This window comes from Chinchilla lanigera, unplaced genomic scaffold, assembly GCF_000276665.1.
Source record: "Chinchilla lanigera isolate Chin_1 unplaced genomic scaffold, ChiLan1.0 scaffold00081, whole genome shotgun sequence".
Classification (NCBI taxonomy): domain Eukaryota; kingdom Metazoa; phylum Chordata; class Mammalia; order Rodentia; family Chinchillidae; genus Chinchilla; species Chinchilla lanigera.
Genome location: NW_004955482.1, coordinates 5,634,588 through 5,659,897, shown reverse-complemented (window position 1 = coordinate 5,659,897; position 25,310 = coordinate 5,634,588). Strand labels below are relative to the sequence as shown.

Here is a 25,310-nt window from a genome sequence, read left to right as displayed (position 1 = left end):
TTTTTTTTGTCTTTTTGAGACAGGGTCGCGCTATGCAGTTCAGGCTGGCCTTGAGCTCAGTTTGTAGCCCAGGCTGGTCTTGAACTCGCAACGATCTTCATGCCTCACCTCCCGAGTGCTGGGATTACAGGCGTGCACCACCACGCCCAGCTCCTGCTAGTGTTTTAGTGTACCACACTCCTTTCACCACCCAGACTCAAAACTGGTTTTTCAGGATTTCAGAAGTGGACTGGAAATAAGATGGAAGCATCAGTACACTAGCGAACACTCCTAGAATCCACGAAAAAATAAAAACAAAACAAAACAAAAAAATGCCATGCATGGCGGTTCACGCCTGTAATCCCAGCACTAGGGAGGCTGACGCAGAAGGATCACGGTGAGTTCAAGGCCAGCCTTGTCTACATAGTGAGTTCAAGGCCACCCTGAACTTCACGGAGACCCTACCTCAAAAAATAAATTAAAAAGCCGGGCGGGGTGGTGCACGCCTGTAATCCCAGCACTTGGGAGGCTGAGGCAGGAGGATCGCTGCAAGTTCAAGGCCAGTCTGGGCTACAAAGTGAAATCAAAGCCAGCCTGAAGTGCATAGCGAGATCCTGTCTCAAAAAGACAATAAATAAATAAATAAATTTTAAAGAAGACAGAATTTCCGAGATTGCTTTGAAATGGGACAGTGAAGACACAGAAATTGAAAGCTTGTGCTTTAAAACAAACCTGGACTTGACTGAAGAGAAAAGGCGGCTGATGCTAACTGGGGTGAAATGTGTAGAAGCATCTTCTCTTTTCTGACTGGCATGAACGGTCTGAATTAATGTGTAATTGGTAGCTGTCTACTCTCAAAAACTCTGAAGTGGTTTTACCTGCAAGCAATTTACTAGACACACAAAAATGTCTGGCTTTTGAGACTTTTTATGTTTGTAGCAGCTGTGCAATCAGTCTTTCTGAGGGAGCAAGGAGAACGGGTGTGTTTAGGGGCATGTGCTCAAGGCTGCAAGACCAGGGGCTGGGGAGAAACGGGAGAGCGTGTGCGGGGAGCACCCACTGCTCCCCAGCTCTGCAGACAAGCATGCAACTCTTACATGGAACGCTGGCTTTGCGATTTGAAGGCGGCAAAGATGATGATCTCTGGGAGGCAGAATTCTGTCTCTTTTGTCTCTGCGGGGCCCATTTCTCTGGGGAACAACTTGTATTGACTGAAGATTCAGTTTGCCGAGGATTCACTAATTCTGTAATGGGCAAATGCAAGACAAAACAAAACAAAAATAAAAACGAACCTGGCTTCAGTTACCTGCCTTTATTTATTTGGTATCAGCAGTTGAACTCAGGACCTTGTGTTTGCCAGGCAGGCACTGTGCCGCTGAGCTATATCCCCAGCCCAGTTACCTGACTTTATTAGAGATGTCACACCACACAAGGTTCTGCTGAAGGCTTTTTTTTTTTTTTTTTTTTTGGGAATTGAACTCAGGACCTTGAGCTTGCCAGGTAGGTGATTATTCCACTGCCCTGGCCGCTGCCAGTGAGCTGGCAGCGCTAATAAAGTTGTTTTTTTTTTTTTTTTTTTTTTGGTGGCACTGGGGATTAAGCCTAGGACCTTCATACTGAGCCTCGTGGCCAAACTTCTATAAATTTTTTGTTTTGATGAGGTCTTGCTAAAATATTAAAACTGGATGTGAACTCCTCTTGCTTCAGCCAGAGTGCTGGGGTTACAAGCATGCACCACCACACCTGGCTCAAAGCATTTCTTCTCGTCATTGAGGGTGTAGTCATTATTTGCAAATGCACATTATGAAGATAAAAATGCTCGATGAAGGAAAATGTGGGAGTTTATAATGAATTCACACTGGCTTCCTGTTTACATTCAAAGCATTGAAGGTGATTTGTCAGGAGTGTATTTTAGGAAGCAGGTTACTAATTTATTTACTAGGAGACTCCACTGTGTAGCTGCAACCCCAGAGATGCGAGGGAAGGACTCGAAGTGGAACGAGAAGCAGGGGAGGCAGTGAAGAGAGACAAGGAGCTGACGGGGCCTGGGAGACGGCCCTGAGACGCGCCCTGTCCTCTCTGCAGATGCTCAAGGGCCGAGGGGAGAGGCACGGGACCTGTTAACACCCCACTTTAGGAACACCAGGAATTTGTCATAAGAAGGACGAGCTGAGGTAAACATTTTTCAAATATCCTTAAGAATGCTATGGAAGGCTTTTTAATAATCAATGTAATATGCAATTTGCTTTGTATAAAAGGTACATGTTATGCCAGGACTGTAATAAATTATTCAGCAGGGGATTCAATTATCTATGAAATGGGCTAGAGCAGCAGTATCACAAATTAAACTGCACCGCATTACCTGAGAAATTGAATTTTTAAGAGGTAATATAAATGGGGGAGGAGAGAAGATTCCTCTGTCTATACAAAAGAAGGAATAAAGTAAATACTTACTTCTTGAGGCATCCTCTTTCTCTGTCTGTGTCCCCCAATTTTTAAATATTTTTTCTTCATCAAGTTCTTTTAAAGCTTTCGTGACTGGTATATCTGAGGTCTCTCTTTGTTTTTTAATCGATAAGCTTTTTGGTGAACTTCCAGGGGAAAAATCCTTTTCCAGAGGAGAATGGCACCTTAAACAACAATTATAATTGTAAGTGCAGCTCACTGAATGAGTTCTGCCCGCCACATGTACAAATGAAAGCCCTACCCTTAGGTGATGGGACTCAGAGGCGGGGCACTGGGGAGTGAGCAGGATGGAGCAGGGCTATCAGAGTGAAGCCCCCGTCCTTATTTAAAAAGAAAAGGCAGGAAAAGTACAAATTCACGACTACTTGGGCCGCTTAGCAAGACCCTGTTTCAAAGTTTTTAAAAAAGTGGGGCTGGGATGTAGCTCAGTGATAAAGTGCTCCTGAGCTTCACTCCCAGTACATCAAAAGAAGAAAAGCAGGACAAGAACCATCAGCGTGCTCTCTCTGCCACACGCCAGGGACAGGCCGCGTTAGGACACACTTGGGGAGCGGCTCCTCTGTAAGACTCTGACGGTGCTGGCACAGTGATCCTGCCTTGCGGCCTCCAAATAAAGTGCTGTTCAAGCCACCCAGTCCTTGGTGATGTTACACCAAGCGCCCAACGAAGACACAGTTTACAAGGATTGTGAGGGAACTATCAGGAGAGTTGACAATATTCCACAGTGAGTATGTATGCTTTACATGCAAATAATTAAAACTGAACCTGCAGACAGGAAATCAGTGCTTCCCAGTCCTTTTAATATCCTACCATATTATATTTGTTGGTTTGTTGTTTTTGTTCGGTTTTTTTTTTTTTTTTTTTTGAGACAGGGTCTCACTATGTAGTTCAGGCTGGCCTTCAATTCATGGTTATCCTCCTGCCTCAGCCTCTTAAATGCTAGGATTACAGGCATGCACCACCACACCCAGCCAGAAATATTCTATTTGTATGGAACCCTGGAGCACAGGGCTGAGCTTATCACAGGGCCTCAGGGTACCCTCGGGAGAGGATCATTATGTTGCCTTAACTGTGAGCCACACTGTGCTTCTGAGGACAGGCAAGAATGCTCGGAGAACCCACCCAAGTAGAAGATCCAAAACCCATTCGCGTCTTAAAGTAAAATAGAACATCCCAGGCTGGACACAGCAATGTGTGCCTGTAATCCCAGCACTCTGGGAGGCTGAAATAGGAGAATCAACAATTCAAACCCAGCCTGGAGAACTTAGCAAGACTTCATCTCAAAAGAAAATATATTTTTACTGTTTTGTTTTGTTTTGTTTTGTTTAAGAAAATGTATTTTTAAAAAGGGGGTTGAAGGTGAGAATGTTCCTCAATGCAAAGGCCCCACATTCAATCCCAAGCCCCATTAAAAAAAAAAGTCCTCAAAATAAAGACATTAAAGAACCAAAGACAGCTCTGGGATGGGGATGAGGCTCTGTGGTAGAGAACCAGCCTAGCACGCTCAAGACCGTGGGTTTATCTCCAGCACTGTAAAACATAAAATGAAACAAAAAAGAGATGGCTTTCTCTGTCTTTCGGGACATTCAAGGCACCTGAACCACTAAGAAAGCAGAACACTCCAAGCCAGGACCCTCGGTGGCCATCTTACCCAGGACCACTGGTCCCCTCCCAAGGGTCCTCCACCTTTTTGTCCTGGGCAGCCAGTGGCTGGCCGGTGAAGATAGAATACTCTGCGCCTGGGATCAGCCACTTCCGCCTGCTGACGTCTGAGGTTGCCAGCGTGCTGTTGGAATGAGAAACATTCTGGTCTTGCGCTTCAGTATAGACCTGCTCACAGGTAGTATGTACATATTTGCATGGTGAATCAAAAATCAGAGGCAGTAATCTATGTTAGGTGAATTCTATTTTACACTTTTAAGACTGAACTGAGCCATTATTTTTGTTTTTTTTTTTTTTTTTTTTTTTTTTTTTTGGTTTTTCTCCGGTACCGGGAACCGAACTCACGGCCTTGCGCTTGCCAGGCAGGCGCTTTTGCCACTGAGCTAAATCCCCAGCCCCTGAGCCATTATTTTTGGTTTCTGTTGCTTCTGAATATTCCCAAATTGCTATCAAGATCCAGTACTTGCCAGGTGTGGTGTGCATGCCTGTAATTCCAGCACTCAGGAGGCTGAGGCAGGAGGATTGTTGCAAGTTCGAGACCAGCCTGGGCTACAAAGTGAGCTCAAGGCCAGCCTGAACTGCATAGAGAGACCCTGTCTCAAAAAAAAAAGACAAAAAAAAAAAGGCAAGGGAAGCCTAAACTACATAGGAAGACCTTGCCTTAAAAAAAAAAAGGCCTGGTACTCACAGCTCTCCCCAGCCATCGGCTGCCTCCTAGTGCCCTATGTTCCCTTTTCCTCCCTTAATGGAGGTGCTCAGGGGACAGAGAGGAAGCAGGGTTGCGTTCTTTTTTTTTGGGGGGGGGGTTTTCTCCGGTACCGGGAACCGAACTCACGACCTTGCGCTTGCCAAGCAGGCGCTTTTGCCGCTGAGCTAAATCCCCAGCCCCCAGGGTTGCGTTCTTGTTCCTTCAGATCAGCACCCTTCAATGGAATTTTCTGTAAAACTAGAAATACTCTCGCTCTGCACTGTCCAGCACCGCAGCCACAGTCATGGGCTGCTACTGAAGCCCCCAACAGTGGCCAGGGACCCTCTAGAGCCACCTTTCGGCTGTGTGCTGTCAGCAGCACAGTTCTAGACTGCTGTGTCCTCCATGTTTTCAGGAAAGCCCTGCTGGCCTGAGGGTCCCAGTCCCCATCAGCTCTGGGCCCTTCAATAGATTTAGAGCACTGCTATCTGGTCTTCCCCACATCTAATGCCATTTAGGAGCCGCGCTTGACTTCTGCCCAAAGCCTGAGCCTCTTTGACTCCTCAGCTGTCCACCTGAGGACACCGTTGGGCCTGTCATCACCAGAGATCAAGCCGTGTAGACGCCAACACTCCAAGGCCCCCCTTCTGCTTGCAGCTCCGGCACCACCACAGGAGCCAGCCTGCCAGCCAGTCCCTTCCTGGTCACCAGCTCTGCAGCTTCGCTGCTTCCTGTCTCTGCTCCAAGACCACACTCGACTCCTTCCGCTTACCTGAGCCTGCCAGGCCACAGTGATCTCACTTCCTGTCTCCACCCACAGCGGAAGCCAGCTGTGCAGCTCCGTGGCCGCTGTCTGCAGTGGACCCCTGAACCTAGCTGGCTGCACACCCTCCCACATCACGACTGACTGACAGCCTCCTCTCCCCTCGGCCCCTTTCTTCTGTGACTAGGTTTCCGTTGTTGTTCCTTTGGGGTTTGGGTCCCTTACCACCCTTTTTTTTGCCTTGAGACATGGTCTCCCTTAGTCACTGAGCTGCACAGGCTGGACTCAAACATATGGTCCTCCTGCCTCAGCCTCCCGGAGTGCCAGGATTACAGGTTAAGCACCGCTACCGCTGGCTCACAGCTTGTTCTTGAGGTGAATCCATGTTGACAGGCTAGGTGGGGAACTGGCAAATTTTCTCTCTAAAGGACCAGACAGAACACACTTTAAGTTTTGTGGGTCTGAAAGTGTCTGTCTCAGGGTATCCAAGTTGACTGTTGCCCTGCAAAAGCAGCTACGGACCACACACGCCTGAGTAAGACCGCCTGGGGTACACTTTACGCATTAACTCTGCCATTTGATGTGTTACAGCTCCCTTGTTATAAAGTGTTATGTTCCAAGCACTTCAAATTGTAGAAACCATTCTTTACTCACACAGCTTGCGACAGGCCGTGCAGGCGGGATTGCCAGCCCCGCTCTACTTCCTGTGCCGTCACACTGCTGCCACCGCACGCACACCTCACGGCCAGGAGGCCCAGCTCCTCCAGCACCACGCTGTTCTCCGAGCCGTCGGCCTGCAGGCCCCACGGAGCTGCTTTCAGTCCCCTCCAACTCACACCCTCCTAGTTTTCTAACAGATTTTTCTCAGGCCCCTTTACCAACTCCTCCACTCAACTTCAAAACAGGGCTCTCCTTTTTAAAAAGACTGGCAACATAGCTCAGTGTGAAGTCTGTGGGTTTAACCTAAGTACCACAAAGGGGAGACGAGGAGGTGGGTGAGCCTGCTTCTCACTAAACACCCTCAATTCCTATCCTATCCCATAGTAGTAAGGTGACTCCAAAATGTGTAACCCTAGCCTGAGATGTTATTTTTGAGCCCCAAACTGAAGTTTCTAATTGCCCATTTGATTTCCATTTAGAATCCATAAGAGGCCAGGCATGGCGGCACACGCCTGTCATCCCAGCACTCGGGAGGCTGAGGTGGGAAGATCGTTGCAAGTTCAAGATCAGCCTGGTCTACAAAGTGAGCTCAAAGCCAACCTGAACTGCGTACCGAGACCCTGTCTCAAAAAAAAAAAAAAAAAGAATCCATAAGAATCTTTAAAATATTCACAACAGAAAACTCATGTCTTCCCTGGTTGATGCATATGGCACCTTTAGACATCCAGGACAGAAGCAAGAGCGATGCAGCCCTCCTGCTCACGGGCCAGCCACGCCCGCTCCCACTCCGGGACTCCACCTCCAGAACCACTCCAGGCCCTCGCCCTCTGCCCCGCGGTTACCGGACTAGCGCTCCTCCCAGCGCTGCCAGCGCTGGCCAGTCTCCCTGCTCCCACGCTTCGCTTCTCTTCCTCCTTCCCTCCCGGCAGAAACACTGAAAACGCAAACCCCCAGGAACACCGTTTTACTGAACGACAACCTGCAAAGATTCCAAATGGATTCAAAAGGCCCAAGCTCCTGACCACGGCCTGGAAAGCCATGTGTGGTCAAACCACAATCTCACGGGCCCACTCTACCTCTTGTGGGAATGTCCAGGCCACGCGCCTCCCTTAGGACCTTCAAGTACGCCGGCTCGCTCTGCGGGCACCCTTGTCCCTCAGCCCCACACAGCCTCCGCTGCAACCGCGCTCCGCACCAAGCTCTCTGCTTACCCGTCACTGCCATCCAGAGCCTCCCCCGACCCTCACCTTCGGCGCTCTCACCCTCTTTTAAACTTTCTCAAATATTCCTTTTGTTGTTTTTTTTTTTTTTTGAGACAAGGTCTCACTGTGTAGTTCAGACTGGCCTTGAACTTGCAGCCATCCTTAGCCTCCCAAGTGCTGGGATGATGGACCTGTGCCACCACACCTGGCTCTCAAATATTCGATGTCAGTTATTCATCAAATTTTTTGTTAAATAAAAGAATTCACTATACTCTACTAAGATTAGTTAACAAAGATCTAGAAAAAATATCTCACTTGATAATTACAATTTAGTTTAGAAATGATAATTTAAAATAATTTCTTTCTAGCCAGGCATAATGACATACACCGGTAATCCCAGCACTCAGGAGTCAGAAGGCTGAGGCAGGAGCATTACCTTGGCATCAAGGATAGCCTAAACTACACAGCAAGACCCTGCTTCAAAAGAAGCAAAAAACCAAAAAACAAGAAAGTAATTAATTCTTTTGTAATAAATGTCAATATTATGAAGTTATGCAGCCGGGCGTGGTGGCGCACTCCTGTAATCCCAGCACTCAGGAGGCTGAGGCAGCAGGATCGTTGTGAGTTCAAGGCCAGCCTGGGCTACAAAGTGAATGCAAGGTCAGCCTGAACTGCATAGCGAGACCCTGTCTCAGAAAGACAAAAAAAAAAAAAGAAATTATGATCTACTTACTAATACCCTTTATACCAAAGCGATGTGTCATAAGTAAGTCTAAAATGAAAAACACTCTGTGGATGGATCAAAGTAATGCTCTGAGGGCTGGGGTGCAGTGCAGCGCAGAGCACTTGCTTATCACGCACGAGGCCGTGGAGTCACCCTAGTACCCCACATCCACACATGGGCACACACACATGGGCACAACACAAAGAAACAAAACAACAACAAACTCAGATTATAACAAAGCTAAAATAAGAAGAAAAATACATACACCCTAACACAGGTCCATCTTCACCGGTCTTCTCCTCAGTGCAGGAATAAAATGTTTGAATTTTAGGACTAAAAGACCTTTTGAGATATTCTAGCCCATCTTCCTTCTTTTTAGGGACAACAAATCTGAGCTCCTAAAGAAAAGTAAATCAACTCATCTAAGGTCCCACAGCTAGGCAGAGTCAAGAACAAAATATGCTCCAAATTTCCTTGTTCTCAGTCTGATTCTGCTCTCTTCATTTATACAAATGCCTCTGTAGCTTCACTGGCAATTTTATTTGTCAGTAGAAGGACTGAACCCAGGGCATAATGCATGCAAGAAAGTGCTCTACCACTGAGCTGCACCCTCATTCCTTTATTTTTTATTCTGGCTCAGGGTTTCACTAAATTGCCTAGGCTGGCCTCAAATTTGTAATCCTCCTGCCTCAGCCTCCTGAGTAGCTGGGATTATGGGCATGTACTACCTCTCCAGGCATAGTAATTTTTTTTTTTTTAAGTAATTTTTTTTATATACATCTAAATTCTATAAGGAGCCGGGTGTGGTGGTACACGCCTGTAATCCAAGGCATTCAGGAGGGTGAGGCAGGAGAACTGCTATGAGTTCAAGGCCAGTGCAGGTCACGCAGTGAGTTCAACACCAACCTGGATAGGCCAGGGATACAGCTCAGTGGCACAGTGCCTGCCTGGTAAGTGCAAGGCCATGAGTTTGACTCTCAGTGCAAAAAAAAGACCAAAAGACCAACCTGGACTACACATCTCAAAAAAGAAAAATAATTATAAAAAAATAATATAAGCATGCACCTACCTTCTGGTGTTACAGATATGAAATGAAACGGCCTACCTGGCATGCGAGGGTCTCACGGGGGTCTTAGGGCTCTGACGCACACTTAACACACTTTCACGCTCCACTTGCTTCACTTGAGCTTCAAGCTTCGAAATTGTTCTAATTCAAAAGCAATGTGATAAATTACGTATATTTCAAGAAATTTTAAATATAGTGCAACTAAAGTTATTTATTTATTTATATTTTTCGTTTTGTTTTGTTTTTGAGACAGGGTCTCGATATGCAGTTCAGGCTGGCCTTGAGCTCACTTTGTAGCCGAGGCTGGTCTCAAACTCGCAACAATCCTCCTGCCTCAGCCTCCTGAGTGCCGGGATTACAGGCCTGCACCACCATGCCCACCTTAGCTTCTTAAAATTCTTTACAGTGATCACACATCATTCAGATTTTATCTATGCTGAGCAAACACACAATGCTTGGGGAAATATACACCTCCAAGGCACAACCACCAATGCAGGATGGCACATGCCTGTAATCCCAGCACTTGGGACGCTGAGGCCGGAGGATCATTGCAAGTTCTAGGCCAGCCTGGGCTACAAAGTGAGCTCAAGGCCAGCCTCAACTGCATAGGGAGACCCTGTCTCAAAAGGACAAAAAACAAAACAAAAACAAAAACCACCAATGCAGTCTACTCATTTAAAATTTCAGGGCTGGAGATGTAAGCGGGAGGAGAGGAGCAGTTGACTGCTTGCCTAGAGTGAACAAGCCCCCTGGGATCTACTTCCAGCACCATACAACTTAAAAAAAACCTCCTTTGGCTAAAATTCAATGTATGCATGTCCATGCCAGTGGAAGATCAGGATAAAATTAGATCTTACACTGCTTTAAAATTCTAAAGAAAAACTTTCTTTTTATCACCCTTAATACAAACACTTTTTAAAAAATGAGGTATTTCCTTATTAGTGAGACAACTTTACCTTTTCAAGTCAGAAATCTGAGTATGTGCATCAAGCAATTTGTTTTCAGTTGCATTTAGTGCATCCTATGAAAATAAAGAGAAAATTCAGATAACTCAAGATACATATCCCTATCTATCCTCTTAATTCAAAATGAAAAAAAAAAAAATAAAAAGAAACAAAAACAAAATGCACAACACAGCCGGGTGTGGCAGCGCACACCTTGGGAGGCTGAGGCAGAAGGATCACCAAGTATTCAAGGCCATCCTGAACTACAAAGTGAGACCCTATCTCAAAAAAAAAAACAAAAAACAATACTAATCCAAGGCCAAACCAGCTGGCTACGAATTAAACAGATACTCAGCAAGCATGGGATTGACCAGAGCCAGGACAGATAACAAGAAAAAAACAAGAGGGCAAAACACAGGCCTGGACAAGTCACTCACTGAAGTCCCCTGTGAGATACTAAAGCCCATTATGCTTTGCTTAGTTAGGAACAATCCACTGTTAAGACTCAGATTTTGACCACAAATCTGATTAACAGCTCGGCAGAAGGAAAGAAGAATACCTCTGATGACAATGTGATTCACTCCTGAATCCCAGAGCCTTTGGTTGTCTGGCTGAGTAACCCTTTCCACCAGCTCTACACAGCCGGCCACAAAGCCTGTGTGCCAGCTAAAAGACGTGTAGGGGCCCCACGCGCCCGCAGCGTTATTACAGGGTTTCATCAATCCAAATCTTAGTCCCCAAATAGACTATTTATTGAGAAATCTAACATAATAAGCTCATACAGCCCCCCAAAAAGCCTAAGGCTTTGAAACTAAGAACTTATATTTAAGCCATACTACATAGTTAATTGCATCTGTGTGGTTCCTTATGTTCTTTTAAACAATTTAATCTCCATCCATCTTAAATTCACTAACCATTCAAGAACCTTATTAAATGAATCAGCTAATCTAACTTGTGAGTTAAATAGTGCGGAGACTTGAGAAGGGAACCAACGACACCACGAACACGTGGTCCAGTTTACGGGGGGTGGGGGAGGAGGGCCTGGTCTCCTCGGTCCAGTGCTTTTGTCCCCACACGAAATGCAGAGCAGGAGCCACGGTCCCTTACCTTTACTCGTCCGTGTTCTTTCCCCAGGGACTCGTACTCTCCTAAGAGCTACAAGGAAAAAGAATTGCACCACAAATTAAACATGACGACAAGGGTCAGCCTCCAAACCAACTGCCCACACCCTTCAAAAACACCAGCGTCATAAAAAGGAAAGGCTAGCCCACAACTGACGCTAACACACAATAACTGATGTGCCAACGCATAATATGATCATTCCTGTTATTATTCTTCCAATTTTTTTCTTTGTTTTTGTGAGACAGGGTCTTGCTATGTAGTGTAGGCTGTTCTTGCACTCACTATGTAGCCCAGGCTGGCCTCAGAGCTCACAATAATCTTCCTGCCTCAGCCTCCCAAGTGGTGGGATTACAGGAGTGTGCCACCATGCCAGGCATTAAAATAATAAAAATAGTAAAAATAATATCATTCAATTCCCTTGAAGTAGTTTATCTGATTAAAATTTATTTACACTGTCCCTTTTTTAATTGTTACACATTACTTCTTTTTTTTTTTTTTTTTTGAGACAGGGTCTTGCTACATAGTTCAGGCTGACCTTGAGCTTACTATGGAACCCAAGATGACCTTGAACCCAGTGATCCTCCTGCCTCAGCCTCCTCCAGAGTGCTAGCATCACAGGCATATACCACCATGTCCGGCCTGAATTGCTACATATTATGTTTTGCTAAATTAGCTCTACAGAATACAAGTACAGTGCAATATACTATTAATATCTATTAGATGATATCATATAATGCATAATGATATGATATAATCAATGAATTATAAGTAATGTAATATACTTAAGTTTTGTTTTGTTTTGTTTTGTTTTTTTGTCTTTTTGAGACAGGGTCTCCCTATGCAGTTGAGGCTGGCCTTGAGCTCACTTTGTAGCCCAGGCTGATCTGGAACTTGCAATGATCCTCCTGCATCAGCCTCCAGCCTCTCAAGTGCTGGGATTACAAGCATGTGCCACCACAGCACTAATTTAAAAATATAAACACTGAGACTTCCAGTTAAAAAAGATTATCATAAAATTTTCTCTTCTTTATCGGAAGATCCTATAAATTAACTATGAAAAAAACAAAGAGAAAATAAAAGTGATATCCATAACAAGTAAGATATTTAAATAAAAGATCATTTAGAAAAGCAAACAGGGTTGGGGGTACAGCTCAGCAGCACAGTGCCTGCCTGGCAAGCATGAGGCCCTGAGTTCAATTCGTGGTACCATTAAAAAAAAAGAAATAAAAGCAAAAGCGGTCAGCCGGGCATGGTGGTGCACACCTGCAATACCAGCACTCGGGAGGCTGAGGCAGGAGGATCGCTGCAAGTTCAAGGCCAGCCTGGGCTACAAAGTGCGCTCAAGACCAACCTGAACTGCATATTGAGCCACTGTCTCAAAAAGACAAAAAAAAAAAAAGCGGTGGGGACCAAAAGTGCCTTAGCAGGGTGAATGGGCTACTACGACATCAGGGCCGGGACAGAGGACCACGGATGGGAGGGAGGTGCCACAGCTGGAAGCCATGGTGACAGGTGGGCAGGGTGAAGCAAAGTCCTGACCACAGAGTGCTGGCCAAGTTCCTTAAGCACAGTGTAGTCAAAGTACCAACATAGGAAGAATAGAAGTCAGTGTAAAACAGACATTTAAACCAAAGGTTAACAAGAAGGAACAATAGATTCACACTAGAGAAATCAGCCCAGCATGGTGGCACAAGCTTGTGATGCCAGCACTCGGGAGGCTGAGCCTGAGCTCAAGGTCACCCTGGCCTACATAGTAAGATCCTGTCTTACAGACAAACCAAACAAAACAATACTAGATAAATCAATGAAGGAAACCATAACTAATACCTCAAAATCAGAAAACAAGAACAAAAATCATGAAAAATGAGAAATCAGGAAAAAAAGAATTCTTAGAAACTAAAAATGACTAAAAATGAAAGAAATAAATTTAAAACCAGCAGATAAAGAACAAGCAGGCCAGCCGGGTTTGGTGGCGCACGCTTGTAATGCCAGCACTTGGGAGGCTGAGGCAGGAGGACTGTTCAAGACCAGCCTGGGCTACAAAGTGAGCTGAAGGTCAGCCTGAACTGCACAGTGAGACCCTGTGTCAAAAAAAAAAAAGTAGCATAGATAAATATTGTCAAAAAGACAAAAACAAACAAACAAACAAACAAAAAACCACCCTATCTCACAAGAACAAGCAAGCTGCCAGGTATGGTGGCACACATCTGTAAATCCAGCACTCAGGAGGCTGAGACAGGAGAAAAATGAGTTTGAGGCCAGCCTGGGCTACATAGTGAGTTCATGGCTATCCTGAACTACATAGTGAGACTGTCTCAAAAAATAAACAAACAAATAAAGAGAACAAACAGGCCAAAAGGAAAACTAAAAGTCTTAGTGAATCAACCCATGTAACACAGTATCTATTGGCCAAAAGTTCCAAACAGAGTACAGAAAATAGAGATAAATTAATCAAGAAGTTGCCAGGTATGGTAGGGCACACCTGTAATCCCAGCACTCAGGAGGCTGAGGCAGGAACATCACGAGACCAGCTTGGGCTACACAGTGAGTTGGAGGTCAGCCTGAACAACACAGCGAGACCCTGCTTCAAAAAACAAAATCCTTATTCAAAAGAAATAAGAAACATTATTAGCCTGGTGTGGCGGCCCTATAATCCAGCATTATACTTATAATCCCAGCACTTTTGAGGCTGAGGCAAGAAAATCACAAATTCCACTCCAACCTGGGCAATTTAGCAGTTTAGTAAGACTCTATCTCAAGATACAAAATAAAAAAGGTACTGGGGATATAGCTTAATGGGAAAGCCATGGGTTCAATCCTGTTTTGGACTTCTTTTTTTGAAACAAGGTCTCACTCTGCAGTTCAGGCTGACCTTGAACTCACTATGTAGCCTAAGCTGGTCAAGAACTCACAGCGATCCACCTGCCTCAACCTCCCGAGTGCTGGAATTACAGGTGTGTGCCACCATACCCGGCTCAATCCTCAGTATGGAAAAGAAAAAAAAAAAAAGTAGAAAGAATGAAACATGATTATTAAATGCAATATGTACTCCTTGATTCAAACCTAGGTTAAAAAGCAAAACACAAAATATCTGTTAAGGACCTTATTTAGACAACTGAGGTAATATAAATATAGACTATATTAGATACTGGTACTTTATCAATGTTAAATTTCCTGAGGATATTCTCAGGAAATAATTGTGGGAGACACAAAGGCAAATTATCAGAGTGTTTATCATTTACTCTGAAATAGTTCAGCAGGTTGGAGGTGTCATTCAGTGGCAGAGTGTGTGCTTAGAAGGCGTGTGGTCTCTTAGTCCCCAGCATCCAAGAGAAAAAAGTGTGTCTCTCTGAACGTCAGAAAGCAAGACTCGAGCTCAGGCTGCTGCAGGGGTCAGAGTGCAGCGCGAGCTCTGGTGACTCAGGGAGGAAGACAGGTGGTTGAATCACCAGCTACCCAGGAGGAAATTTAGATGGAGCTGGGGAAGCCGCACCCACTGCTGCCGCCATTCCTCTCTCCCAGTGGGCAAATTCTCCCTGGAAACAGAGGTTCAGCAAGTTCGGACCTAAGCTTGGACTGAAGCAGCCTTGATGGGGCTGACCAGTCCAGGAGAAGGTAACTACCCAGAAGCCAGAAAGAAAGGCACAAATTTCAGCTGTTCCATCCACTGTTTTTACGGATCGTAGGAAGCCCGGCTCCTGAGGGAAGGGGTGGGCGCAGCATGTCCACTTGCACAGGCAGATAGATGGCCCTGCAACCTCAGAAATCCCGAAGAGCTGATTACCTGAGCAGAGCCATCACCCCTCCAGATCAGCGCCTCCTTCAGGACAAATGAGCCTACTAAATTCTACTTACTAGTTCTTGAAGTATATGAAATAAACTTATATACTCTTTCCTCCCCTGATTTTTGTCATTAGCTCTTTAAATTCTAAATAAATTGTAATGTATTGACTGTATTGAAGTTAGATTTGGTGTACTATAATCTGTGTTGTTAAAAATGTGTGCAATCAAAAAAAGGAAACAAACCTAGTAAAATAGTCACATCTGATAAATCCAAGAATACATGGCTTTCATTGTATTATTCTTGCAGGTTTTCTGTAGGCTTGAAACTTGGCTGGGCGTAGTGGCCATGCCTGTAATCCCAGCACTTGGGAAGCTGAGGCAGGAGGATGGCTGTGAGTTCGAGACCAGCCTGGGCTACAAAATGAGCTCAAGGCCAGCCTGAACTGCACAGCAAGACCCTGTCTCCAAAAGACAAAAAAAAAAAAGAAGAAGAAAAGAAACTTAAGGTGGGAAAGGAAGGGAAAAATACCACAAAAGCCACGGGCATGGGGTAGGGAAGAGACTCAATTGTCTCATAGGCAACATAGAAAACTGGGAAGAAGTTTTGGCTGGTTTTTTTTTTTTTTTTTTTTTGGTTTTTTTCTCCGGTACCGGGAACCGAACTCACGACCTTGCGCTTGCCAGGCAGGCGCTTTGCCGCTGAGCTAAATCCCCAGCCCCTGGGAAGAAGTTTTCACAATCTGAAGGAATTACATACCAGCCAGCGCTCTACACTTAGCCAAATGATATATAGAGGACATAAAATTTTCATTCACCATAATTACAGACAATGTTAACAATCTGGAAAGTGTCCAGCATGGTGGCGCATGCCTGTAATCCCAACCACTCAAGAAGCTGAGACATGACGATCACAGACTGGAGGCCAGCACTGGCAAACTACTTGACAGGAGACACAGCTCAGTGTGGAGGGCTTGCCTATCATGCAGAGGCCCTGGGTTCCACCTCCAATACTGTGAAACTTTTTGTCCTCCAAGAAATAAAATCAGTCCATTATTTAGAAATATATAGTTAAATACAAAATAAATGCTTCACTATGGTACCTGTTATGGTTTGTGTCTGTGTGTCCCCCCCAAAGCCTCATGGGGCCATGGGGCAGGCTTTCAGAGTTTGATTATGGGTGTGAGAGCTACATCGCCCTGGGGTGGATAGTTTGCATATGTAAGGGAGAGGAAAAGGGTGCTTGAGGCCATTCCTGGCTTTCGTGTTTGTTGCTTTTGCTGTGTTCTGCCCCCTCAGCTGTAGCCCTCTGCCATGTGCCACTCTGCCTTGTAAATTGCCAAATATGGACTGAAACCTCCACAAACTGTAAGCGAAATAAACCTTTCCTTCCTTAATTTTGGCGTCAGATATTTTGTCCCAGCAACAAGAGAAAAGTAACCGAGACACGACCTACAGGGAGATATAAAAGGTCTGGATTGCAACTTGTTCTGCTAATGAGATCAGGGAGATGTGTAAAATGTGGGAAATAGTACAAAATTTTATAGAAAAGCACCACCCGAACAAGGCTGTAGCAGTGGGAGCACCGAATCTGTTTAATGACAGGGCAATGTCACATTCCCACAGCATCCTCCAAAGGAGGCACAAGCCAGCGTCACTGGATAAATTCCTTGTTCACAGTTGCAGGATAAGAAAAAGATTCCATTGAGACAACAGCAGCGATTCCGCGAGGGGTAGTGAAAGTTCTCCCGCACAATAACCCTCCTCTCCTCCTTCTCACCCACCACGAAGGCTTTCAAAGGCAAGTGCAGGTTAACTTTTTTTTGTACCAGGAATCGAACTCAGGACCTTGCATTTGTTTGCCAGACGGGTGCTGTGCCACTGAGCTATATCCCTAGCCCTAATTGTTTTTTTCATATTTTGTATTTTCTTTATTATTTTGCATTATATATGAGTATTGTAATCACTTTTATATGAGTATTTTTGGGTTGTAGAACAAACCATCTGAGTTTCCATTATTTCTTATTGAAAATTCACTTTGATATACCAGTGCTTTGGATTACAAGAATCTTTCTAGAACAAATTATGCTCACAAACCACAGTTTTATAATACCTTTGACTTTAACTTTTATTTTTATTTTGGTTTCTTGAGACAGGGTCTCACTATAGAGTTTAGGCTACACTTGAACTCATTACGTAGCCCAAGCTGGCTGAGGGGATTCTCCTGCCTCTGCCTCCCAAGTGCTGAGATTACAGGTATATAACACCATGCTTGGCAACTTTAACATTTAAATATAAAGGTTTATATTTAGATTTAAAATTTCTATTTAAATATAAGCCATGTTCATGTTATATATGGAAAGACATTGGAAGGCTCAACTGTCTACAATTTAACCTATAAATCCAATATAACTCTAATCAAAAGCAGTTTTTCATGAAAGGTGGCAAGCTGACAATAATATAAGAAACAAATCTGAGTCATAAATTCTGTGTGTGTGTGTGTGTGCGCGCGCGCATGCGCGCGCGCGTGCGTGCTGATGATCAAACTCCTAGCCTCATGCACTCCTGGCAAGTAGTCCACCACTGAATTACATGCCCAGCCAGGCAAAATTACTTTTTTTTTTTTGAGACACTTTGTAGTTTAGGCTGGTCTTGAATGCACTATATACCCCAGGCTGGGCTCAAACTCACTGCAATCCTCTTGCCTTGGCTCCTGAGTGCTAGGATTACAGCCCACCACTCCTAGCACACATTTTTAAAAGTACTAAAACAGGGCCAGGGATGTAGCTCAGCACACAAGCACCTGCCTGGCAAGTGTAAGGTCCTGAGTCAATTCCTGGTACCAAAAAACCAAGAGGGTACAGAAGGTGGTAAAGCACTTGCTTAGCATGCATAGAACTCTGGGTTTGATCCTCAGCATCGTAAAAAAGAAGGGAACCCCTTAAAAGTATCACAAATAGGATCTGGGGATTTAGCTCAGCAGCACAGTGCCTGCCTGGCAAGCACAAGGTCATGAGTTCGATTCCCGGTACTAGAGAAAAACCAAAAACAAACAAACAAACAAAAAAGTATCACAAATAGATGGCACAAGTGTGTAATCACAGCTTTCTGAGACAGAAAATCTGAGCCGAGCCTGGTCTACTTAGCAATTTAGTGAGACCCAGTCTCAAAAAAGAAAATGATCACTAGGCATGGTAGTGCACGCCTGTAATCCCAGCACTTGGGAGGATGAGGCAGGAGGATGCTGTGAGTTCGAGACTAGCCTGGGCTACATAATGAGCTCAAGACTAGCCTGAACTGCACAGTGAGACCCTATCTCAAAAAGACAAAAAAAAAAAAAAAAAGAGAGAAAGAAAGGAAAAGAAAAAAGAAAGTGAAATAAGGATTGATGTAGCTTGGTATGAAGGCCCTGGGTTCAATTTCCAGTACCAGAAACAAAACCAAAAAAAAAAAAAAGCCACAAAGTAAAAAAACAAAGTACATACCAAGAAGAGATAACTATAATATCTGTATTAATTATATTGACAGAAATTAAGAGATCTGGCAATACCACATGTTGGAAATAATCCAGAAAACTAAGAATTCTCATACCCTACCAACAAGGCACATAAACTGGTACAACCACTTCAGAGAACCACTTAGCAGTATCTAGTAGAGAGGTTAACACTTCTGTTTGATGTCTCAGACATCATGCTCCGAGACATACATTCATGTGAGACTGCATTCCCCACACTGGCCACAGCACTACTTCTGGCCCCACAAGCTGTTGCAGAACCTTGCTGCATCCCATCAAGAGCAGCCATACATTTCCTTTCCCCTAGACCCTGTGCAGGATTTTCAGACTGTTTAAAAACACAATGTAGGGTCAGGGATATAGCTCAGTGGCATAAGCGCCTGCCTAGCAAGCGCAAGGTCCTGAGTTCAATTCCTGGTACCAAAAAATAAAAATAAAAATAAAAACATAAAATAAAATAAAAAAAATGTGGAATGGTAATGCTGTATGACTACACTGCATAGCAAGACCTGTTTCAAGCCCCCATCCCCTGGCATTGTCTAAATTTCATTCATGTCATAAGACTTTGCAGGCGACTGAGATTAAGGGGGCCAGAATAATAAATCTGGCAGAGGAAATTTCAGGACAGCCCAATATTCAGGCTGTGGCATGGCTGTTGGCAGCTTTTAGCTAGCTCTACAATGAGAATCAGGAGCAAAGAGCATAGCTGAATAACTTCTACAGTTTTTAGTTTTTCCAGAAAGTAAGCTCCTATAAAGTTTTAGTCAAAAGCTTGGTTGCTAAAAAGATAAACACTAAGAAGCCAAGTACTTTACATCAGGACAATCAAAAAGATGTCTTGAGGCCACCTCAGAATTCAGCAAAACCTCACTCCTCACAGGCTACCAAGTGTAAAAGTCAAAGACTGCTTTGAGAAAACAGCCCCAGGGAACACAGCTCATTCAGGGCCAGATAGAGAAGAGTTTCCCTGAAGCTCAGCCAACCAACTATTCAGAAGCTTCTGCTGCCATGATTCAAGGGGGCACAGCCAGTGCTTCAGTGGGTGACAGATAATGGAGTCTACCACGTGGCACTAGTTTTACAGCCATGCAAAATGCAAGAGTTGTGGGGTCATGGAGGTTTCCACCCAGACTTCAGAAGGAAACCTGGGAGGTTAGGCAGTGGAGAGGCCAGTGCATGAAGCTGTGAGAAGAAAGCCAAAAGGAGAGACCCCAGGAAGTTACAGAAACCAAGAACACAAAACATCTGCTGAAGAAGGTGCAGGCAATGAGCAGAACCCCAAGAGAAAAGCCATGGCAATGCTGTAGGGACAGGGCTACCTAAGCCACTTGAGGAACACACTTGCAACAGCGAGTCCTCAGTTCAAGGAACTACAGGATTTAATGTTTGGCCTGCTGAGTTTTGGTATTGCTTTGGTCCAATTTCTTTCTATCCTCCTGTTCCTCCCTTGTGAAATGGCAATATTTATTTTATGCCATTTTATGCTGGCAGTGTTTAACTTCCTTTTTTACTTTCACAGGGGTTCACACCTAAGAGTTTATCTTCAGTCTCAGAGAAAACTTTGGACTTTCAGCAATGCTGAAACTCTTAAAAGCTTTGTTCTCATAGGCAGTGAAATGCATTTTACATAAAGAGACACACATGCGTCCTCTGGGGTCAGGGGCAGAATGATGAGGATTCCAATGGGAACCTCCCATGAAAGCCTCATGTGTTTAGTGGGGCTTATGAAAGGTGACTGGATTATAGGGGCACTCTAGCTGCTGTCGGCAGGTGGGGCCTTGTTAGAGGCGGGCCACTGGGGTGTGGAAGGGTATATCTCCCTCCTTGTCTCTTCCTATCTCTCTGCTTCTTGGCCATCATGATGTGACCAGCATTTCCTCCGCTATGCCCTTTTGCCATGTTGTCCAGCCTTGGGGCCAGTGGACTATGAAAATGTGAGCCAAAATAAAGCTTTTCTCCTTAAGATGTGAGTGTCAGGTACTACATCTCAGTAACAAAAAAGTGACTGTGACATCAACATTCTGCAGGCTGAGGCAGGAGGACTGACAGTTCAAGGTCAGCGTGGACACAAAACAAAAACAAAATCTGCCAAATACTAAATGCAGCAAAATAATATTTGTAAAAGGTTTTAAGACATGCCAAAGAAGTAACATTGGCTACATACAGTTAGAATCACAGACAGACATGGGAATTATAGTCACAAAATTTAAGTCAGTTACTCCCACAAAGGCAGAGATAATCAGAAAAGGGTACATGGGAAACTTCAAATGTAGCTATAATATGTATTTCTTAAGATGGATGATAGGTCTACATATGTTGTTATATTCTTCTTTTTTTTTTTTTTTGTCTTTTTGAAACAGGGTCTCACCATGCAGTTCAGGCTGGCCTCAAGCCCAGGCTGGTCTAGAACTTGCAACAATCCTCATAGCCTCCTGAGTGCTGGGATGACAGGTGTGCACCACCACCTCAGCCTTTTATATTATACTTTGTACCTTTTTATATACTTGAAATATCTCAAATACACTTAAAAGAAACCAATAAATAAAAGCTAAATGTAGCAATATAGCACATCTCAGAAACAATATTAGAGGAAAAAATGGGTCCAACATGATATAATTCACATACAGTTTAAGAACATTCAAAATGTATCTGGTATGTTAAAATATAAAACATTAATAATAGCGAGGTACAGTGACAGTCTCTAATTCCAGAACTCTGGCAGGCAGAGGCAGGAAAATTCCAAGTTTATTTACGGCCAGTCTGAGCAATTTAGCAAGACTCTGTCTCAAAACAAAAAAAATAAAAAGGGCTGGGGATGTAGCTCAGTGAAAAAGAGCTGGGTTGAATCCCTAATATCTAAAAAGAACAACAAGAAAAAAAATCTCCAGAGTAAAATATCCCTCAGGTTGCCAGCAAAATAATGAATAAAGCACTGAGACACATCACTATGGAATGTCAGAACACACAGAATAAGGACAAGATCTTCAGCATCTCTAGAAAGCAGGAAAAAATAGGTCACAACGAGCAGATGATACCAGCACGGTCCTTCACAACAGCATCTCTGGAAGGCAGTCAGAGGACAATGACTGGAGTGAACAGCACACCCTTAGCCTTGGTTTTGAGATTTGAATAGCCATTTACATGAATTGTATTCATGAAAATAAATTTGAAAAACTAGAAGAACAAGAAGTACATCTAAAGCTACCAGGTAAAAAAATGTCAAGACTAGCTAGGTGTAGTGTTGCACATCTATACCCCCACACTTGGGAGGCTGAGACAGAAGGATTACCATGAATTTGAGGCCAGCCTGGACTACACAGGCTGGCCTTCAACTACATCCATAGCAAGACCTTATCTCAAAAAACAAAACAGGCCAGGTGTGGTGGCACACGCCTGTAATGCCAGCACTCAGGAAGCTGAGGCAGGAGGACCGTCATTGCCAGTTCAAGGCCAGCCTGAGCTGCATAGCGAGACCTTGTCTCAAAAAAAAAAAAAAAAAAAAAAAACAATTAGCAAAACTAAATAATTCAGATATTATTTATGTTTTCACTTTTTTTTTTTGGTATTGGGAATTGAACTCAGGACCTTGCACTTGCCAGGCAGGCACTCGTGCCACTAAGCTATATCCCCTATTTATGTCCTATAATAAACAATATGAAAAGACTAAGGAAAACTTAGGAAAAGTATATAACCTAGAACCTAATTCAGCATTAATGTCATACACATCCAAATTTTAAGTGAAATTAAACTAAAGTGAAAGAAGCAATCAAACCTGCTCTAAAGCTGGTTCATAGCATTTTACCCTGCCAGAAACACAGACAGATAGCATAATAGCTCAAACAGTGACCTGCTAGAGACAGAAAAGGACAGACCAAGGCCAGGCTTCTGAGGTTCTGACTCCTGCTGCAAGCTAAGCCCCAACCACCTCCATGCAGAGGGTGTATCTGTGGCTACAGCAAAAGCACCTAAAACCAAAATTTACCTGAAAAGAGTATCACAGCTTACAAGGGCACAAAGCCTCCAAGTTCCTATTATTTGTTACTTACATCGTGAAACATTTTGCTTTCTTGTTTTAGCCGAGCTTCTTTATCATCGGAGAGTTTGTACGCATTCTCAAAAGCTGCTTCTAAATCGTGCAGTCTAGATTTTAGTCGAATGATGGTATTATCTTTTTCTTTATTGCTTGTTCTCATTTCTTCAATTCGTTCCTGCAAAATTTTGGAGGTACTGCTGGCTGCATTGAAGCGTTCTCTCAAATCATTCTACAAAATAAAGACAAAGACAACAGGTTTTAAATGAAAAAGCAGATGTCACAATAATTTATGGACATTACCATTCCAAAAGAAAGCATACAAATAGAAATAAGCAAACTTAACACTTCAATTTATCCTGGGATGGAGAGTCTAGAAAGAATTATACTATCAGAATAACTCCTTGAAATTATGACAGAGAAAACTAGGGTCACAGGTCCTATGATTCTAGGACTCACTAACCTAATATAGCACCTAGGGATCACCTTATGAGAAAAAAAAAAAAATCAGCACAGCTATGAGAGAAATTATCCTGAAAGTAGAGCTGGAATTTGTTACCCAATATTAATATTTGGAGGGGAATCATTTCTTACCCTATTCTCTCACTATAAAAACAGAAAATTCAAAACGTATCTGGTATGTTAAAATTTATCCAACAATTATTTCTAGAATACCCACAAGGTGCCAGGCACTAGGGTGCTATAAATTTAAGACTGAAGCTGGGCAAGGTGGCATGCCAGCAGTCTCAGCTATTTGGGAGGCTGAGGCAGGAGGATCACTTCAGCTCAGAAGGATGGGACAAGGCTGGAAAACACAGCAAGACCCCATCTCAAAATAAAAGAAAACAAAAATGTTAGGATTAACAACAGAGTAAATAACCCCTAACGTCATAAAGTTTACAGTTTAGTAGGAGACAAAGATAACTGAAAAAAGCATCAAATATACATACTTGGCTCTTTTTAAAATTTTATTTTGAAACAGGGACTCACTAAACTGTTCAAGCTAGTCCTCCTGATTCAGCCTCCAAGTAGCTAGGATTACAGGTGTGTGTAACCACCCTGAGTTGGAATTCCTTTCTGACTGAGGAAAATGTTCTACAATTGATGGTGGTAATAGTTATACACTCAATTTATTAAATGCTGAATTACATACTTTGAAAGGATGAGTTTTATGATATGCAAATTATATTAAAAAGTAAACAAAATTGTTAGGTCTCTCACACTGTACCCTGCCCAACTTGAAGAGAAAAACTCCAACAGACAAGCAGTCTGCTCAAACAGAAAGCCCCTCACTCGGCTCAAGAGACTAAAGTAAACCTGTTTATCAGGATGGTTCCCAGGCCTAGTTCTCAGGCTTACAGGAAACATTGTAAGTCTATAGAACACCACACTGTAAATCAGTAATATGCCGATGTCCTCCTGACTTCCCTCCCCCGGAGGCACCAGACCCACCAATCACCCCTGAGAAACTTAAATTTTCCACCTTCCTCAGTGGAACTTCCCCCTCCCATACCTAAAATAGTCTATAAAAGAGGCCCCCTTCTTCTGCTCAATGCCAACAGCTTTCTCACCCTTGGTCAGGTTGCATCCAACGTGAAATAAAGATATCGCTGGGAGCCGGGGATATAGCTCAGTGGCATAAGTGCTTGCCTGGCAAGCCTGAGGTCATGAGTTCAACTGCCGGTACCAAACCAAAAAAAAAGATATCGCTGTCTGCTTCGATCTTGCCTGTCCTGGTGGTCTTGGTTGCTAGTCCAGGTTTAGCCTGACAAAAATGTTTCAAAGGGTTTATGGCTTATAGTATCACATAAAGCCAGCAGTAATGAAATACAAACCTACTTAGTAAGAGATCCTTTAGAAAATATTATCATAAAATGAGTCCCTCAGGTTCAGTTGATAAAAAAGATTTTTTTTTTTTTTTTTTTTTTTGGTCTTTTTGAGACAGGGCCTCACTATACAGTTCAGGATGGCCTTGAGCTCACTTTGTAGCGCAGGCTGGCCTGGAACTTGCAAGGATCCTCCTGCCTCAGCCTCCCGAGTGCTGGGATTACAAAAAAGATTTTTTTAGTCATTAAATCACTACAATAAAAAGCCAGAAAAAGAGAACTTACCACTTCTACTTCCAGTAAGTTGTTCTTATTTTCCAATGTCCTCACATGACCAGTAGCTTCAGTCAAAGCACTATCTAGCTGGTCACATCTAAAAGCCACAGGTATACTTTCAATTAGAAAGTAAAATAATTTATCTTAAAAGTACTACATAAAAAACCAAAAGAATTTTAAAAAATAGTATTACATAAATCTAACTGATCCACCAATACATAATATACAACTAATCTCCAGTGTTAGTTAAAACCAAGATGCCATTTTAGTAAAATATATCCCAAAGAACTGTATGATATTCTAGTATCTGGAGAAAATAACAGGCTAAAATAATGACATGAAAAGATCCCTAAAAAATATTAAATGGGGTGGGGGTGTAGCTCAGTGGCAAAGCATATGCCCAATATGCGTGAGGCCCTGCTTCAGTCCCTAGCACCAAATAATAATAATAATTTTAAAATAAATTTATTGAAAAAAGTATAGTTTGAACAGATATTTAAATACTCATGTTCCCAGTAGCATTCTGCACAACAGGCAAAACATGGAAGCAGTACAAATGTCTTTCAGCTGATAAAAATATATATATTGGATTGAATCTTACAATTCTG

General features: G+C 43.4%; 1 protein-coding gene across 11 annotated transcripts in view; it reads right to left on the bottom strand.

Annotated features, from left to right (window-relative positions):
* Positions 1–25,310, bottom strand: part of Mphosph9 (M-phase phosphoprotein 9) — a 60,163-nt gene that overhangs the window by 6,821 nt on the left and 28,032 nt on the right. For 10 of the 11 annotated variants that reach the window (XM_005403051.2, XM_013503560.1, XM_013503564.1 and 7 more), the window contains 8 exons: positions 24,712–24,799; positions 22,617–22,832; positions 11,262–11,309; positions 10,167–10,231; positions 9,250–9,351; positions 4,097–4,231; positions 2,434–2,609; positions 1,077–1,223 (listed from right to left, as the gene is read on the bottom strand). In XM_005403051.2, the coding sequence (XP_005403108.1) occupies positions 1,077–1,223; positions 2,434–2,609; positions 4,097–4,231; positions 9,250–9,351; positions 10,167–10,231; positions 11,262–11,309; positions 22,617–22,832; positions 24,712–24,799 (977 nt within the window). The remainder of the gene's footprint in view (positions 1–1,076; positions 1,224–2,433; positions 2,610–4,096; positions 4,232–9,249; positions 9,352–10,166; positions 10,232–11,261; positions 11,310–22,616; positions 22,833–24,711; positions 24,800–25,310) is intronic. The other variant, XM_005403052.2, reaches the window with a different exon arrangement.